The sequence below is a fragment of the Cinclus cinclus genome, chromosome 3, assembly GCF_963662255.1.
Source record: "Cinclus cinclus chromosome 3, bCinCin1.1, whole genome shotgun sequence".
NCBI classification, from domain to species: domain Eukaryota; kingdom Metazoa; phylum Chordata; class Aves; order Passeriformes; family Cinclidae; genus Cinclus; species Cinclus cinclus.
Genome location: NC_085048.1, coordinates 55,818,978 through 55,838,639, shown reverse-complemented (window position 1 = coordinate 55,838,639; position 19,662 = coordinate 55,818,978). Strand labels below are relative to the sequence as shown.

The 19,662-nt window shown below is 38.9% G+C and overlaps 1 protein-coding gene across 1 annotated transcript in view; it reads left to right on the top strand.

Moving 5' to 3' along the window:
- Positions 1–8,544, top strand: part of AHI1 (Abelson helper integration site 1) — an 88,106-nt gene extending 79,562 nt beyond the window's left edge. The window contains exons 24-25 of the mRNA XM_062488978.1: positions 4,620–4,699; positions 8,304–8,544. Coding sequence (XP_062344962.1) covers positions 4,620–4,699; positions 8,304–8,544 — 321 coding nt within the window. The remainder of the gene's footprint in view (positions 1–4,619; positions 4,700–8,303) is intronic.
- Positions 8,545–19,662: the final 11,118 nt, after the last annotated feature.

The following is a 19,662-nucleotide window of genomic DNA, read 5'->3' as shown; positions in this document are numbered from 1 at the left end:
GTCACTCTCCATCTTATCTGTAGGCCCCCATCAGATACTGAAAGGTTATGAGGTCTCCACACAACAACCTTCTCTTCTCCAGCATGAATAGCCCCAGTTTTCTCAGCCTATCTTCATAGGAATGGTGCTCCAGTCCTCTAATCAACTTTGTGACTCTTCTCTGGACTTGCTCCAACAGTTCCATGTCCAGAACTGGGCACAGCACTCCAGGTGGGGGTCTCACAAGAGCAGAGTAGAGGGGCCGAATCACCTCCTATGGCCTGCTGGCCACGCTCCTTTGGATACAGCCTGGAATTTGTTTGGCCTTCCGGGCTGTGAGCACACATGCCTGGCTCAAGTTGGGTTTGTCATCAGACATCACCCCCAAGTCCTTCTCCACAAGTCTGCACTCAATCACTTCTCTGCTCAGCCTGTAGGTGTGTCTGGGATTGCTACAACCCAGGTGTAGGGCTTTTTCCTTCGCTTTGTTGAACTTCATGAGGTTTGTATAGACCCAGCTCTCAAGCTTCTCTGGCTGGCATCCCTTCCCTCCAGTGTGTCAGCTGCACATGCAAGTTGAATTACTCTCTCTTAAGCACATGTGGTGCTACTTTATTTGTTAGCTGGTAGCTACATGTACTGTCTCAAAAAATATTTACACCTCTGTCTATAGTATTACTTGAGTCATTGAAAGAGGAGGTATCTGGTTTATAAGCAAATCAATACCTGTTGGGGGGAAAAAGAAAAGGTGAAATTTCATGCATAAATGTTTACTGTAGGTGACCAGTCTGTTTAAAGATAGGAAGAATCAGGCTGAGCCACTGAGTTGGTCAAGCAGTACCAAAAATGCTGTTAAGTGACACACATCTCAGGAGCAGGCTAACTTCTCCCTTTCCCATTTGTCTCCTTGGGTCCTCATAGCCTCTGTCTGAAGAGAATTGAACTTTTTTTTATGCAAATGTTAATGCAAAGCTATGTTCCCATATAAATTCCCAGAGGCCAGATCGTCAAGATTGAATACAGGTGTTCTAAACCATACTGCTTCAATCTGAAATACCTTTTCTCCACTCTTCCTCCTCTTCTTCCTTTTGTTACTCCTCAAAAACTCACGTAGTAGATTTGATTTCTGAGATGTAGTATTTGCTGGTATTAAGCCATGACTACACTTTTCACCCAACAGAGTTTTCCTTTTATAAAAAACAGAAGAATTCATGCCAATGTCTCTCTTGTATACAGAGCCATAGTTCTGCTAAATTCTCACAACTAAGCTAATGCTTTTAGATATAAGGCCCAGAATATGGTCAGTCTGATTTAAATAGGCTTGTTCTTTAAAATGCTAAGGAAAGGAAAAAGCAGTTGTAAGTTAATTGCATTTTAAGTAGGAAGGTCATGTCAAAAAAATATAGGTAATTGTGCTAGTAAAGGTCTCTGCCAATTGTTCATTTAATGGGAAAATGCGTGGATGGGTGAAGAATAGCAGGGAAGAAAATGATGAGAGAGGTATGGTGTCACAAGTCTCCCAAACTTGACTTGTTAGAGCAGTTTTGACAGCAGGCATTGACATAGTTTTGGGTAGTTAAATACATGACTGTGAATCTTTTATCCATAGACTGTGTAATAGAAAACAAAATACAGAGTACTGAGTGTAATGTCCTAAAGACGAGTCTGAAAAGGCACAGACATGTTCATTCTTGCCATCTGTGATCCAATGAGTTTTTAATTAGGTGAAGTTCTGTAGAAACAGCTTCTATGGGAGAGTTCCTCTGTAGGCTATAGAGCAAACTAATTTACTGTCATGGCTTGAATCATCTGAATAGATTTCTTGCACCATTCTATTCTGTCCATCTACCTCCTAGTCTGCCGGAGAACCTCTGCAGACCATCAGTCTTAGGGACAACTCTGCACAGCCTAGCAGAAAACACCAAAAACATAGTTTTGGGATGAAACTGTGTCCTTAGTATTTCCTTTAGATGACCTTTGCTTCAGGTTCTTTTAGAAAGCATGTTCTGAAATACCTGACTGCTCCTGCAGGTTGCACAGGAAGGGTTTAGTGCTTGATTTACTGCTGTGGACTCTGCAGCAGGGATTGGGAACTTGATATGCTTTTGTGTATTTTGCCTTTATTTATATTGCCTTGGTTGCTTCTTACATGTCAGCAAGAGAGAATGTTAAGTATAAAATAAAATAGCTGTAAAGAAGGCAAGCCATTTAGGAAATGAAAGTATGTACTCTATTACAATTTTTGTTTCTATGATCATAAAGCAAAAAAAAAAGTGTAGAAAATCCAGGCTTCTACATTTGACATGAACTAATGTTCTTATCTTCTGAGGGGCTATATCCCACAAACGGGGAGAATTAGAACATGGCAACATAACTGAGCACCATTAGTGGAACTAATGACTGAGCTCATATTTGTATTATCATTTGTTGTTGTGAACAGAAAAATATTGTGAGTATCTGAAACGTTAAGGTGTTTTTCTTCAAAGCAAACACTGCCCTAATAATGCTCTATTAATATATTCATATTTAAGCTCTGCAATCTGGAGGAGTGTCATGGCTCACACCATGCCTGTTCCAGCACCTCTTAGTACAGAGGCAGTAACAAGAGTGCAGAGCTGTTTGGAGCTTCCTGGGAGGTCTGCCCATGCATAACAAGTGGTTGAGAGGTTTAGAAATGGACAAAGATGAGATCAACAGCCTCCTTAGCCCCTCCATACTCCAGCCTTCCCTGGTTTGCTCCTGACATTGACATGTCCTTAGCGAGTTCCCAGTGTGTGTTACCACACCTCCTTTGCCAAGTATCTCCTGCATGTTTTCCCAGCCACCTCTTATTCCTCCTGATGCTTCATCCCCTTGTGTCACCAGCTTCTGCACTGCCTCCTTGCATCTGCCAGTGATCCCCTTGTTTCTTCAGTACTGCTACTTGTTACATCACTAGGATGGGGAAAGAAGGTCAAGGAGTAGGCTGAGAGTGTGTGTGGGACAGACAAAAGGAGGTAGTGGCACTGAGATCTACTTCCAAAAGATCTAATTTTTAGTCCTTCCTTTGTTACAGGCTGGAAAGCTTGTAGGAAGGAAGTAAGAAAGCTGTCATAAACAGTACTGTGGAGTGTTGGGAGTCTGTCTCCATGGTCCTGGGAATTCTCATGAGTTGCCATGTGAAATGTGAACAGCTATTCAAATGTCTCCAGTTGTGTGCTCTTCTTTCCTTGGTACTCATACTAAAAAGTTGTGCTTTAATATATGAAAAACTATGTGATTAATTCTTTTTCAAACTGATCATAAGAACTCTCATTTAAGCTTTCTGGATTTTGATTTAGTGGATACTTTAATCTTTTAACTGTAAAACAAGGATAATTTTCTGTGTATAGGTATCTGAAAGTATTTAAAATCTTAGTCTATTTTTTATAAGAGGTCAGTCTTCTGTAGTAGCACTTTTGGGAATTCTACTCTATCATTCTTTGGAATGGTTCATTTTTTATTTATTATAGTATTATTGTTGTGAGAAGATTCTATAATATTTATGCAAAAAGGTGGGTAAAAATGGTTCAACATCATTCACACAGGATTTTCTGAAAAAGATTTTGTTTTGACTGAAAGCAGAATGAATTCATGATTGTGTATGGTAAGGAACCACAAGGTGATAAATGCAGAAGGAAGTATTAATTACTTGGAGTCATTCCCTTTACAACGCTCCCTTGTATTTTCATATCAGTGGTATTATATTTCCTTCTTTTATGTTTACTTTCACCATTGACCTAGTCTCAAGTTTATTACTGTATTAACAAGGATTTTGTGTGTGAAGTAGATGATTTTTCTTCCTAGCCCTGCCAATGCTACATTATTGTATTCTAATAGGCTGACTTTTGTCTAAACTAATCCAGCAATCTGTGTTTTTACAGGAGACTAATTCTAATGACTAATGTTTGAACATGGTTGTTGTGGGAAGTGTAAATGTATGAATTCAGTAAGTCAATGGAAGCTTGATCCTGTTTATTCTAAGTCAGCAGAAAAATAATATTAAACTAATAAAATAACCTGTCCCTGAAGACTCAGGAAGGGCATTCACATTTCCTTATGGGAATTCTTTCATTAAGTTTGAGACCTGTTTGAATTAGGTTTGTTTGTAGAGAGAGCAAGTTGTACAGAGACCCTCTTATTACTTTGGAAATTAGAGAATTTACTTTTACAGATTTGGGGAATCTTTTTAGCCCTGAATTGCAAAATAACCTGGAGTGATTTGAACTGCTTTTGAATGAAACTTGCAGGCTTTAAAAAGACAGGTTTTTCTTGTGAATACTATGCAATAAGGTTTTATAGCATTCTGCTTTTTCACTTGTGGTAGCACAAATAACAATTCTTTTAAAACAATGTGTGTTTTAAGCTGTCTTCAAGCAGATTCATAACCTCTTGTTACTAAACATACCTGAAAACATTTATTTGCAAGTAACTTTTTTTTATAGCAGGGCACAGTTTCCTTGTTTGTAACCACATAGGAGTTAACATTTTATAGCTGATAGACATTCTTTTTCAAACAAGGTATATTCTCTCCTTATTCAGGAAGCTGGTGGGTTTTCTATGCACATGTGTTGGCCCCATTGTCTGTTGTCTTTTTACCTTCCTGCTTTTTTTTTTTACAGATGTCACCAGTCACCAGTAAGTCAGCGGACCTGAAATTTATTTCCAAACATGACACAGATAGAGATTCACCTGCAACACAGTAAGCAAGAAATGCATAAAACAATTTGCAGTGTTATTCCTACAACTGTTGTTTGAAAACTGTGAGAAATGTTGGAAGGGTTATTTTCTTTTCAAGCAAAACAAGAAGTTAGCATTAGGTTGATCAGTGAGAGATTGCTTCACACCCAAAATGCGAAGGAAATAACAGTTCTTATACATATGCACATCCCCAGAGGAGCAAGGGCTATAATGTACATGGCAACCAGTACTCAGAGATACGTGGTTGCTCACTGGCATCCCTTAGCTATGTATTAGGATTTACTGCTGCAGACTGAATGCTATTTTTGCACCTTCTATCAGTTAATTAATGTAACTTCCAAAAGATTTTCACATTCTAAGAAGATGCCAGCATTACCTTTGATGGTGCCACTTGCATTTCTTAAAAATCCTAGCTCTCTGTTGCATGAAAGCTGTAAGCAGATAAGATCTCAGCATTTTGAATGGGAGCTTCCACAATATCTTTAGCTTTTGCAGCCATTTTTGCTTCAAAAATTGATGTCTGAAAATACTTCCCGTATTTGCCATTGTATCTGTCACCTAAGGAAAGTTATTTCACTGATCATTTTCCAAACTGGTTCCCTCCTCATATAAATAATCTGTACATTATGCGGTAGATGCAGACACATACCTCATTTTAACCTGCCTTTAAATCTGAATTTTGTATCTTGAGTTGTATCTAGATTTGAAAAAAATGGTGAGTGGAAAGTTTAACCCTCAAGTATGATGAGGAGTGGGCTGAGCAACTACACACTGACAGGACTGAGTGTTGAATTTTGGACACAATTATTCTAGTAGTATATACATTAAGGAAGGAAATGCCTTAAAAGCACAGTTACTGTGACGGTTGACACAGTCTGTTAGAATTTAGTATCAAAAATTTCGGATGACTCAACTCCATTGGTAGGACTTCAGGAAACAATTCTTTGGAGTGACCTTTCCAGGGCATCCACTGAAAAATGTGGAACCACAGATTTAAAATGTGGAATCACAAATGATTTCAGAAAATTCAAGAATTTTGAGTCATACCAAATAGAAATGTTCATTTCAATGGAAACTAGGGCTATCCTGAGAAGATGTCACACTGAAGTATTAGAGCCCAAATATCACTTCAATTACCTTTCAGAAAGGCTAGAGAAGACACCTACATGCTTAAGTCACTGGAATGTGCTCCTTCATCCTGAACAGGGAACAGGAGCATCATGAAGATTCCGGCCTGAATTCATGCATGCTCCATGTCATAGCACTTCATAGCAGTGACCATATGTACCAGTTTTCTTTCAGAAAAGACTACAAGCTGTTGCCTTATTTTGAGCTATAAAATAATCCTCTGACACCGCTGATGCCACTAGTTTAAAAACTGTCAGTATTTCTGTTTATAAGTATTTGTACAGTACACATCAGATAATAAAACAGCTCAGAAAAAGGGCTGTCTATTTTTCATGAAAACTCTCACTTCACTGTTACCAAAAACATGACCTGCCAGGACTCTAGTTTTCTCGCTCACCGCAGTCAATGTGCCTTGAAATATCCTTAAAAATTTACATACATGCAAGTGTTGCCATCTTAACTGGAAAAGGTTTATATTTCAGCATCTAACAGCAGCATCAACATGATTGGAGATCCAGTCCAATCTGTACTAAAATAGTTGCTGCATCTCAAACATGCTGTTGTTTTCCTGTTTTCTGTGAAAATGCACTTAATATTCACATCACATTGACGTATATGATACGAAATTTATTTACTGCATAATTCCTAAGAATCAAGTGGTTGCCAAGTACGCACTTTCAATATGGAGAAGTGAAACTTTAACACCTGCACAACTCACTAAGCCAAATGAATGATTTCTGGTTTGCTTATTAGAGCAGTATTGTTCATTACAGCCACAATACCTGTTGTGAAAGAGCATGAATGGCAAGTCCTTATGAAATGTCTATTTCTTGAGAATTTCTGGGTGGAAAATATGGTTTTGCAATTGGAAAGCAAATTTTATACAAGATAGTAGTAGACTTTTATCTTAGCCAAGCAGTTGACGTGTCTTCTGCAGACTCTAGAAGAAATAGAGAAATGATGCGGAGTGATTTTACTCTAGGTTTTGATACATCATCACATCTGATGTTCAAATAATGAAAATATGAAAACTGCTTCTCAAAATTAGAGTAGCTTTATACTGGAAATAGCATAGTAAACTTAGCCTTCGAATATTAATGATTACCTGCTACTTGTCGGCACAGCCAAGAAGTCCTTAGGCATGCTCCCTTTGTATGGCTTTCTTGAGCTGCACTAGGTAGTGCTCTGCAAATTTACACGAGACCCAGCTGAACAGTGGATTTGGTACATTAGTACTTTTAACACTGAATAATTGTGACTTTGTATCCTAGTTTCCTCATGCAGCAGTACTCCTCAAATTGTTGTAGAGATCCTAACACAGCAGGTCTTAGACTCCCAAACCTTTTCCTTAGGATGTTCTAGTACTAGAGCTGCATCAATCCACAAATTCATAACATACATCTTATATTATGTATGTAACAGTGTCTGTGTATATATATATATATATAATATATATAATTTAGCTTTTAAAAGGTCCCAACTACAGGCAGGTATTCATCAGTTCATTAGCAAGGCTGATGTGTAAACATTTTAATCTATAAAATCTGATTACACGTGGGCAGTATCATCAACTGTGCAGCACTTGTAACACCATTTTTGTGGAAAAAGACACATATTCTCAGTCTTGATTCATCCATTTGCTTATGTGTTTCAGCAGCATTAAAAAGTTCAGGTCATAACCCAAGACCCTTTTGTGCTAGGTACAATACAAATTTTGAATAATGACAGTACCTTCCTTTAAAAGGTTAGAGTCAAAGTATTTTTACGCAATTATTGTTAAATAAAGTTACAACTTCTGCCAAGAGGGGCAATTCATGGTAGAAGTGATGTAACTTCTGCACAATCCCTGCCATTATGTGCAAGACCAGTTAGAGGCATCAGCTGGGATACAGGAGCTTGACTGATCCTTTTGGCACTGTATGAAGGCTGATAAGCATAAATAGACATTAAAGTGATTTCTGACTCTGTCATTAAAGTGATTTCTGACTCTGTCCTTGTTCAGGTAAATTAAAATGGAAAAACTAATCTTATGCACCTTGACTGCCTGTCTTATTCTTGGTGCATAAATAAACTAGGAATGTCTCCTTAGTTGTAAGTATTTTGGTGTCTGAGCTTTGGAAAGTGAAAAAATACCCAAGTGCAATTGCTTTTATGAGAGGAGGAAACTGGTAATTTGTATTTTTTAATTTCATCTGTTGTCTATTGATCAAGATGAGCTGGTTTTTAGGATCATGAGCATTTCTTTTCAAAGCAATGCTATGATAAAAAGTAGTCTAGTGGAGTGGTCTCATATTTTGTCTTCATGTTTTTTCTGTCTTTGTTCTGCTGTGCAACAGAAGTTTTTGTAGTTGTTTCAGCATTGTGCTCAAGAGGACAGGCAGACAATTGCTCTAACACATCAGCTGTAGGTGGAAAAAGCTCTACATTTGGGCCAACTTTGTGTTTCTTTTACTCTTTTTATATCCACCTTCCTCTAGAGGTACAAAGAAAAAGAAGAAAAGGATACAAAGGAATGAGAGAGAAAATCTGCACAACTTAATGAGTGTCGATACTCCTCTGTCATCAGTTGCAACTAATGGTGTTGAAAACGAACCTACATCCCGTGGGGATGTGGAATTGAAGAAGAAGAAGAAAAAGGCAGCAAGAGGCTCAAACTTAAGCACAAATGGAAGGACAAATATTGCCTTTGAGCCCGAATGCCGTGACGCAGAGGCATAATTTATTTATGAATACTGGGGCAATGTTCATTACACGCACTGAGGGCTGCAATTATGATCTCTCTTCTAGGATTAACAACAAGCAAAGAAATTAAAGTACTTAAATATGCAAAATGGTACCAGTTGTGACTTATCAATGGTGCAAACCTGTTTTGGATGACTGTTGCCCTGGGTTCCTTGAAATCAACAGAACTTGGAGGTTTAGCTCCTCACTGAACTGGAAAAGAACTGAAACTGTCAAATACAATGTTTCCTAAATTGATATCTGATTAAACCATCACTTAGGCATTTATGTAGGCTGTAGATCAATCCATTGGGAGCAAAAATCAAGTGAAAAAGCGTGATCTAGACCAAAACAAGCCCAACCAGTAGGTAAGTTATTAAATTAGCGTTTTAAGGTGTGCTGTAAGTGTAAAATAGAAGAGTGTTCATAATGGTAAAATACTAAAGGAGTGCTGACATTAAGGTGTACCTGAAAACACAAGCTTTCAAAAAGTATTTTCCTGGCATCAGATATCTGTTTGGACTGCATTTTACAGCTCTGAAGGAAATTGTGGAGCAACTACCTATGCAACTACACTGTCTTCAGTAAGACTATTTGTTCTTATCAAAATAAATTAGTGTTTCAAATTCCAAGCAGTTGTATTTTTCAAATGAGGTGTGCTGCACATGGTAACGATTCATTGCAGTTTTGTCAGAATTCCTGGCTGCTTTGGCAGCAGTCTTGCCAAATATACTTTCTTTTGTCTGAATGAAATATTTCATATCTAACTATGCTGTTTGTTTTACTTGTAGTCCTTATTCACTTGTAAGCATTATTAATCTATTTTTTACTCGAGTATTATTTTGTGAATTTTTACTAATGACTTCAGTAATTATCTACAGTGTTAAATAATTTATATTTTGTATTAAACAAAGCACTTAATATCAGTTAGTGTTTGGTATTTTTTCTGGCTGATGATGTCCAGTTTATTTTTACTCTGCTAGGAAATTCTTTCTCCTCCCCCTCTGAAGCAATAAATAACCTAAAATTAGAAAGCCCTTATTTAGTAGACAGAGCACTTGATTCCATTAAAAAAAGAAGTGAAAATAACAATGCCAGGCACTGATGTGTGAAATGCACCCAGATGCAGAGGACTAGTTGCTGTATATTGTAATATCTTCCTTGCACATGTTTTGAAGCCAGAAAAATCTGTAACCTTTTTTCTTTCAAGTTAAGCACAGCAGCAAATCCTCTCTTTTCATCCCACTGGTAGTTATTTGCCAGCAATCCTAACTTTGCTCTGTCTAGAGTATGTGCATGGAACCCTGCCCTAAATGGGGCTTGCATATGTGTACTGGAAACTTGGTAATGTTTCTTTCCCCAGTCAGAGGTGGTGTAAAATTACCTCAGTCCTTGGGCTGCCTGATCCTGTCAAGGCTCCCCACCTCTTATGTCCCCACAGTGTGCTCCAGCTCATCATCCTGTGTGACATGTGGCATTTAGACATTTTATAAAGGGGGAAAATCTTGGCATCTTACATTTCTTAAAATGTCCTGGGTCACATTTAAAACAAGGGCAGAGTGTGACATCAGACTCCACATCAGGGAGAGCTGAGCAGTAGCCAAGATCTGGGAGCTCATTGGAAAGCATTGTAAAATGTTAATTTGCCATTGTCGACACTGAAGACAGAAATAACACTTCAGATAAACACCACAGAGAGATGGTAGTTCTAATCAAAGGCACAGCACCTCCTTTCATGCTTGCGAACTAGGGCTCCAATTATGTTCACTGCTCTGAAGCTGAATAGACCTGCTTTGCCACACTTTCCAAATTGAGAGGAGAGCCAGCAGTAGTGTCTTCCAAGGCACAGTTCCAAATAACAATTAAGCAGAAGGAATCAGATAAGAGCCAAACATGAAAATGAAGGAGTTGAAAATAAACTTTTCATAATGTTTTCTTGCAATTGCAATAGCTTTTGTTTTACTTCTGTAATTGTTTTTTCCTTCCCTTCCACATGGTTGGTTAGAGACTGTTTTTCCTTTATACACAGTGTCACTGTAGTGCTAGTTTTCTGCATTCATTTAACAGAAAAGGATTGAAAGTATCTGAAATTTTAAGAAGTCTATGATCCCTCAGTATTAAAATTAGAACCTTCACCCAAAAATCTCTTAAACAAATTATGAATATGGCACAATGGCAAAGACAGTTTTTACGTTTTGTTCAGAAATACAGCTGATGCATTGATTTTCAGAAGTAGTTCTTTTTAGTATTAGTAGAGTCTTTATTCTTCAGACATTGCTGTTGGGATTTTAAATTTACTTAAATAGAAGTTTTTTATTTAAAAATGTTATATAATGCTTGTTTCTGTGTTAATGCAATCTACATATTTTCTAAAATCACTTTACAGTGAATATATGTACATTTGCTGAATATTGCCCAATTACTTAGAGGACTTAAATTTCAGTGGAAGAAAAGGATTTCAGAAGGATTCAGATTTCCTACTGAAAATGTTCCTGTTTGATTAGATGAAGCATTACAAGTGTCCTGCAAAATTGCCCCTTGAGCCATGATGTGTGAATTAAAATGCAAGAGTTATAAAAGTCTCTGTGAGACTCCTTATAGGGTGTGCATTGACACGAGTTCATTGGTGGAACAAACCAGATAAAATGTTGCTTTAAAAAGTGTGAATATTAGATATTTATAGCTGCCTGGTGATAGCGGCATCGTGGGTCTTTTATTGTTCTGGTGTTTGTAGGTTTTGTGTGTGTGGTTACACCATAGAGTTGCTATTATGTTTTTATGATAGGGTAGAGATATCGAGAACTGTGTTTAAATCAGCAACGCAGAAGAAAATGTGTGGCCATGTTTTTCCTGTGTTAGCCATCAAATTGCATTTAGTTTTTTCCTTAAAATAATTTGAGGAACAGACATCATAAAACATAATAAGTGTGTTTGTAGCATCACTTAATTCAGAAGGCAGTAGGGGATGGATCACAGTCAAACAAGGGCTAATGAGAACACAGAGGAACATGACAACCGAAAGTCTCTGTTGACTAGTGAACTAAATCTGCCGGCTGGACGCAATTGTGTGACAGAGAATTGAATGTCAGGATCATTTAGGGTTAACAATGGCCCATTACAAGCAAAAGCAGACAGCTATGAAAAATAGCCGGCATGGTAGTCATTCTGCAGGGACCGTGGCTGCAAACTTGATAATGAGGCACTTCATTCTCAACATCCTTCTGCTCTAATTACTCAGGTGAATAGGAAATACTTAGTTTAAGGCGGGAACAGACTAGAGCAAAAACACTTGTTTGGTAAACACAAAGAGTGATGGGTTTTTTTAATGATCCTTTTCTAGCACGTATGAAATTAGTATGTATGCAGTGCAGCCTATTTTATGGATATGGAAATTGGGAGGGGATAGAAGTATTTTCTGACTAGTGGAGGGTAGCCTGGAAGATTCATGTAAAGGTTGGTACTCCAGGGTTTTTCCTTTAACATTCTGTCCAATGTCCATACAGAATATTTCAAACAAATTAACTAATAGATGTCCACCTACACTTGTAAAAATATACTGCATTAGTTCAAGGGGGTTTATTGCTTGGAGTTTAGCATACATGCTTTAGGAACAAAACTGCTATATGTAGGGAATAGAAACAAGAGGAGGTTTGAGAGAGGGAAATAAGCAACTTGAGAAGAAAGCTGCTGGCTAGGGGAGACTTGCAAAAATGTGGCAATTAGAAATTGGAACTTAAGAAGAAGGAACAGAAGATAGCGTTTAGGTGTGTTATAGCAGAGCTTTGGTTGCTTCAGTCATGTTTTTTAGACTTTAGAAATTCAGATATTTAACCACTTCACTTTTTAAAACATTTGTTTTGTGCCATTTACAGAAACTTTCTGGATGAACTCTCAGAACCTAAGAACAACATTCTGTGTCTCTCTAGCTCTTAGCTCTCTGGTGTTCTAACTGTGAGCTACAGCCTACAAAGTTCCACGTAGTCTATGAGTTACAGAGCTGTTAGGAGAGATGAAGCTTTCATTCCCTGATTTCCCATACAGGTTTTCAGGAGGAACCTTCATAGTTGTTGTCTGTTGCAATAGGCACCTCTGCCTTGATTCAGTCGCTCCAGCCTCTTCATCTGGTGCAAAACAGCTGCAGCAGAGATTGGAACTTCAAAAATCAAGCTGCTCTTTCAAACATTTAATGTCATATGATTCCTCTCTTATGTGTAGGTATGTTCTGCTCACAGTGGTTTTAACAAGAGTTTTGTCTTTTGTTCATCTGTTGAATGCAGGTTGCTTGCTGCCCTCCCCTTCAGAGGGGTTTGTTTACCAGCACTGGGATGTTTATGTCGAGTCCCAGTCCTGCAAGCTGCTCACAGTAGATGGACCCCTATACTCCAGCAAAATCAGCAAGGAACAAGCTTGGAGCCACAGCATCATGGCTGCAATTAGAGTATACTAACTTTAAAGGCTGGGAAGACATTTTCTCTCTTGCAGTCATAGCTGAAGATGTCAGCTCTGCATTTCATATAAAACTTCATCTGATTGTGAGGACTTTTTCAAGCCAAATGAATTTTCACTATGGCTATGACAAGCAAGTTTACAAGTCCTGTGTAATGCTCAAATGCAAACAATCAGCAGAAACTGCAGATGTCATTTTTAGCGGAAAAAATGTTTCCACACTGGTAAAGCAGTATCAGTAAAATCTATGCTCTGAGCAGACTTCAAATTTTTGTTGCATTTATATCATCTACAAAGGCAGAGAGTATAATAAACTAGTGTGTAGCAGCTGTAAATTTTCTGAGGATTTATCTAACCACAAATACATCGAAATGGGGAAATAGGTCTATATTAAACTGTGCAAGATGCTGCTGGAACTCAGCCACTTCTGCAACATCCTGTAATTAATTTATTATGACAGGTCTGGCAAACTGAAACACCCAATACGCTTGCGACAGACTGTTATGATATAGCTGTTTGAAAACTCTGTAGTCACATAAAATGCGGGTATTAAAAGGAAAAGAAAAAAAGGTAGCCCAGTATTACCATTATTTCTCTGTTATGAAGAAATTTTTCACCAGACTCACATTCATCAGCATCCTGGGGTGCACATGGCAGTCTTCCTGCACTAGCTGGGAAGGAAACTTGCAGAATATATTGGCTTAGATCCTACTGTTCTGAGATCAGAAGGAGAGTTAATGAAATTCTGTGGACATTTTCGACTGAGGAACCTCTTTTCACACATTTTCTGAGTCAGCACAGGCCTAGCCATGTCTTTTGGTGGTGAAGTTAATACGGGGAGCTGAGACATTCTGTGCTGGTTTAACTTTCTTCTTGGTCTATCCATATTTGTTCTTCTGCCCATATTTAAGACTCTCGGTTTCATTAAATAATAGTGAAAGAGTTCCAGTGAAATTGTCTGTGAGTTGCAAAGAGAATTAGTACAGATTTCTCATAAATCAGTTTTTTAATGTCTCTAGTTCTTGCAGAGGTGACTAGAACAGGTTGTCCTTGCATTCAGCTGCTTATCCCAAGTTCATTGCCTCAGCTCTCAGGTAAAATAAATACTGAATTACACCTCTTTCTAGAGATTATCCTCAGTGTTGAACATCCTGCTATTAATCCACAACTAAACATAGCTAATTCAGCACTGTGCAATTGTATAATTTGAATAAAATCCTCTTTCTTCCCTCCCAAATTTTTGGTAAGTAGAATAGGCTGGTTTGCTCCCGTGCTTGCAGTGTGTGTTTTAATGTGCACAAGTTAAACCTTTTCATATCCATTGCTGCAGGTGAGCCGTGCAGAGTACATGCAAGTAGTTATCGTCACCAAGTGTTACCTGGCACTGCTCTTTTTTTTTTATGGACCATAATTATTCCCTTAGTTTCACCTCGTTTTTATTTTGCCATTGCATCATCAGCCCGGGTTTTTTTTTCAGTGTATGTCATCAGGATTTTGACACCTTTGTATAGACACTGTATAAAGCAACTTCATGTTATGTTCTGCGTTCATTTTAGTGCTTGATGGGGATATACAGTCGTGGGTGTAATAGTGACATCAGCCCGAGGCTCATTAAAATAAATGCCATCCAAAGCCAAGCTCTAGCAGCCTGCATAAGCCTATAATAAGCTTATACAGGGGTAGTTAATCCCCATTGTGGTTTGGTATAATGTCATAATAAAAAAGTGACATCGGGGAAAGGGCAGAAGGGGCAGTAAATGTGCTCTGCAGTGTGGCCAAGGGCTTCTGACATCCCTCCTCCTCAAGCAACATCATGAGCAGAGCTGAGCAGGTCCAGGTTGCAATGGAGCGTGACTGAAAATGGCTCTTACGGAGCTACAGAGCCACGAACATCCCAGGGTGGCTTTCCTTGGTGAGGCACTGTGGATGTGCGTGGGCACACAGAAGCTGTGGAACAACATGTGGCCCTGCGCTGGCTTGCTTCCCAAGGGTACAGCTTGCAGGCTCTACCCTCCATAGAAAACATCCTAGAATCAGGACTCCCAGTTTAGACTCCAAAGCTCCTTACTTGTTGCCTGTATCCAAAGGTTTGGATGAGAAGGAGGTGGGCTGCCCTTAGGGTCAACAAGGGCACCCTCACTCCTCAGAGCAGGGGCACCCAGGGCACTCTCCTCAGGGGCTGGTACTGAGCAGGGCCAGGGCTCAGGCTTCCTGCTCCCAAGGGATGAGTGCCAGTCACCTAGCCAGCACTGGGAAGGAGGGTGGAAGCTCTAGACGGCGCTTTTCCTCACACTCAGTTGAAGTGGTAGCTACAGCTGGTTTTGCTTGCTGTTCTTTCAGTCAGGGTTAGATTTTCTCTGAAAATGGAAAAAGCCCTCAATGGTAGCTCTTTGAGTTCAGTGTCTCTGACATTTTGCCTTTGTACTCTTTGTCAACATAATAGTACAGGTTTTCAAGTCATGTTTGGGAACTGGGACACCTGGCTCTTACTGAGACTTACTTGAGGCAGTGTTTTTGACATCAGGTTTGTGGGACATGAGCTAGAGACTTGGCTGCCTCCAGTTAGATCCCTGAGTAACCTGAATTCACAAGGAAAAAAACTGTCTGATAATTCTGAGGTTCTGATTGTTGGTCAGGTTCTGTGTTGGAGGAAGAGACCTGTGTAGACATGGTCTAAGATACAATTTCCTGGTGGTTTGTGCTATCATCTAGAAACAACTTGATTCAGTTTACTTCATCAGGAAAGTTAATATTTTCAGCAATGCTTACTTAGCATTGGTTGTTTTTCTCATGCCAGTGAAATGGAAGGCAGCACAGAACAAGTAATGCTGTCAGCTATTACGAAAATGACTATCAACAAAGATTTCTCCTGAACCATGACAAGGAGAAGAAAGCTGAAACACTGAAATATCTCCCAGCCTAAATGTACATACAAGGCCGGCCACCAAAGGTTATAAACATAATATTTAGCTCAGGTTGCTTGTTCTAAGGACATGTTTTGCAAGGAGAGGAAAGAATGACTAGTTCAACACATTAGGGCTGACATTAAGTCAAACACTGTCAAGGTTTGGTCTTTTTGTAGGCTGAGGTTGCTTCATTGAGTCATTTGAACTCTACCAGTTTCCCATGCTAAGATCAGTGCTGTAACATCTGTGAATGTTTTGGGTTATCTTTTTCTTTTTTTTTTTATGGTTTTGTTCCTTTTTTGTTTTTTGTTTTTTTTGTTTTGAATGTGTGGTAAAGCATATTGGAAATTTGTATAATTGAAGAAATCTATTCCTAATTCATTTGAACTGTTGGTATGTTTTTCCAGAGCATTTCCATGTTTTCCTAGAGCTAGAATTAGCTAAGTTTAGATACTTGCTTTCTTAGGACCAGCAATGGACCAGTACAGCTTTGAAATTGAAGCTGCATGTGTTTGTGCCTGCAGCCGTAGCTGAATGCTGGTTAACCTCACTTGCAGAATTCTGATGTGACTTGTAGTTTCTTGTCATGAGCATGTCTCACAGGGTCAGATTGAATCCTGTAAATTGAATAAGAACTCAGCCAGAGAGAGGAAAAGAGAATTTGCTGCCATTTGAACCTGTGCAATACCAGCAGGGAAGTGCCTGAGCAGGGCACTGGCAGTCTCTCTGCACCGTGCAGCAGTGTGGAAAACAGGCCTGGCTCTACGCAGATTTGTAAACAGCAGCACATGTCACACACGATTAAGGATTTCTGGAAGGACATGCAATTTGTGGTGCTGCTCCCATTCTCCCTCCCAGCCGCCCTCAGTTCCCTGCTGGCCTCCTGCCTCCTGTGTAAAGCTCCAGCTGAAATGGAGAAATGGGATGGGTGGCAGCATGCCAGCTGACCGGGCATCAAGCGCCGCTTATCTCTGTGACGGACACCCTGCCGTCCATCCCTGGGGTGACTCGCTTCTTCATCACTTCTTCACACACTTGTGCCTCCTGTAGCTCAAAGAACTTGCTCACTCCTGGAAAAATCTGTGCAAATATTGATGTAGCTGCCTTGTTTTACATCAGCCCTTTTGAAGGCTGGATTTTTGGTTTAGGCAGGTTGGCTGCTGATTTGCCACTATCATTACAACATTTTTGACTAGAAAGGTGTGAGTAGAAGTAGTTTTTTGCTTCTTCTGTCCTAAGGTGCTAAAGTACCTGCTCTAGGAAGAAAAGCATTTGGAAATGCTTTGGAAAGTTTAAATTAAAGTTGTGGTCTGGGTTCTTAGTGCTCTCTGAAAACCAAGAAAACGCTCTGTCAAAAGATGTTGAAATGATTATTTGTTTCTACTTTGCTGAATTTAATTTACAACTGGTTTTGTGAGTATCAACTGAAATCAAATTAGTTAACTTTAACCTGAAACTTGTGTCTGAATTCTCAATCACCTAATTCATTGGCTGTATTTTATCAGTATTTACTAAAAAATACCAGCAGTGATTTTAGAAATTTTGAAAAGAATAGGATTACGTTGTCACAGGAAATACTGAAAATTCTGACAGTTTTCCCCAAAGAAATTCTGTGCTCATTTAAAGACCGTTTTGAGGGAAAAAAATCTTTCTATGAAAAATATTGACATTGAATATTCAAATGAGCTCACTTTTTTAGCAGTAAAACTGGTCTAAGTGAATAAGAGTACATAATAAGTGACATGACTTTTGATTTCAGTAAGATTTTTCATACTGTTTTATATAATGTTTTTTATTGACAAAGGGAGGGAAATATGGTCAGCTATCACAAGGAGTTGATGCATAACTAATTAAAAAAGAAAGGCTGCATTCAAAAAAGAGTTATCCAAGTTTAGTTATCATGCCAGGGAGATATTGCAAGTGAGGTCCCTGAGGTCAGTTCTTTGTCACTTCTATTCACTATTTCCATTAATGAGCTGGATGATGTAGTTGTATTTATAAAATGTGTGCGTGACACCAGGAGTTTTGCAGACTCTTTGTAGGACATGGTCAGGATTAAAAATTGTGTTGGAAAATGGAAGTAAGGGTGCAAATCAGTAAAGTAGGAGCCAATGAGATTTGTGCTAGGGGAAGAAGGAACTAAAGACAAAAATATAAACTAGCTTTTCCATTTCATTGCAGAAAAGTGTGAAAGGTGACAGCTTCAAAGGCAAACTAAGTGAACCATCAACACACGATGTCTGTTTGGAAAAAAGGGCCACCTGAGTGGTATTAGCAGAGGTGAAGTGTGTAAAATCAGATTATTAGTTCTTCCCATGTTACGCTGGCAGAGCTTCAGCAGGAATACTTTAGTTTTGGACACTGGTTACTGGAGCTGGCAGGCAAGCTGAATATGGTGGAGGGAACAGCAGTGGGCATGACAAGAGATTTAGAAACCTATGAAAAATGTGCAAGGGATTAGAATTGTTAGTGTAGAAGAGGTAAGGATTGGGAGACTCAATAGGGATGCTTAAGGTTTTTACAGAAAGCAAGAAGTGAGGTAGCTCTGTTTGGTACAATCTATGCCCATGTGATTTCATTACAAAACTTGTCTATTATTTTTTCCCTCTCATGGGAATTTTTAGTTTTATCTTGCAGCAGTGTGATGGAGAAAAGAAAAAGCATTTCTGGGTCCATTTAAGTTGTATGATCATATATTTCCTTTCTTTCTCTTTATTATGCACACTATTATTGGTGGCCTTTTTCTTCTTCTAAAATAGCATCTATAAGACTCACTTAGATCATTTTCGGTGCATAACAGCCATTCTTTGAAGGGAAAATTGCAGTGAAAATGTCTTATTGATTATCTCCTCTGTCATAAATCTCTAGCTGGAGCAAGAATCCTGACCCTGAATCTTGCTCCAGAATTCGTGAGCCCATGGCTATTCAGTTCTAATTGTGCTTCTCCAGTGATTTATGGCATGACCTTGGGTAAATTGAACCTCCACCTCAATTTCCCCGTCTTTAGCTGAAGATGCTAATATTTCTCCTGTGGACAGCCTGGGAGTAAATCTGTGTAAGACTGTCTTGACAATGTCCAGTCCTCAAGCAGAATCTTAAAAGTTTAGCTGTCACATACCTATGACTCAGTAGTTGAAAGGTAGTCGATATTTATGGTGGCACTGAGTTTTGAGGGTTTGGGGATTTTTAAGTGGAAAGGCTTGGGAAGGCTATTTTGATTATTTTATTTTTGGGGCTGGCACTATCAGGCATGAGAGGAAAAGCTCTGGAAAAGGCCTTTGTTTGTAAAGGTGGATTACTCAGCTGTAGTTGGACACTATAACTTATTACAATACACTCTGCTGGCAGCTATAATAATAGAGCAAGCTCCACTGGAGCTCCAAAAATCTGGGATGGGAGTCTGGCCAGAAAAACTGAAAGCCTTGAAGTATGTTCCATGGCAAGGAAAGAGAGGTTACTTCTCCCCTCGGGTTTCTTGCATTCAGAAGTGATAATTATCATCAAAACAGAGAGAAAAGATAAATGCTGGATAAGCTGGCAAGAAAAGGACCCAAGTTTCTGACCTCTACAAACAGGAATGCCTGCCCAGCATATATGATGGTGTCTCAATTTGATAACAAAACAGAAATGTGTTAAACAGTAGTTGAGGAGACCCTGCTTATTTTACAGAACCTGAGATAACAATGTCCTATCCAGAGATAGGGGGGGGTCATGCTGAAAATCCAGTATTTATCTCAATTGTAAGCACTCTCTCATTAGGGAG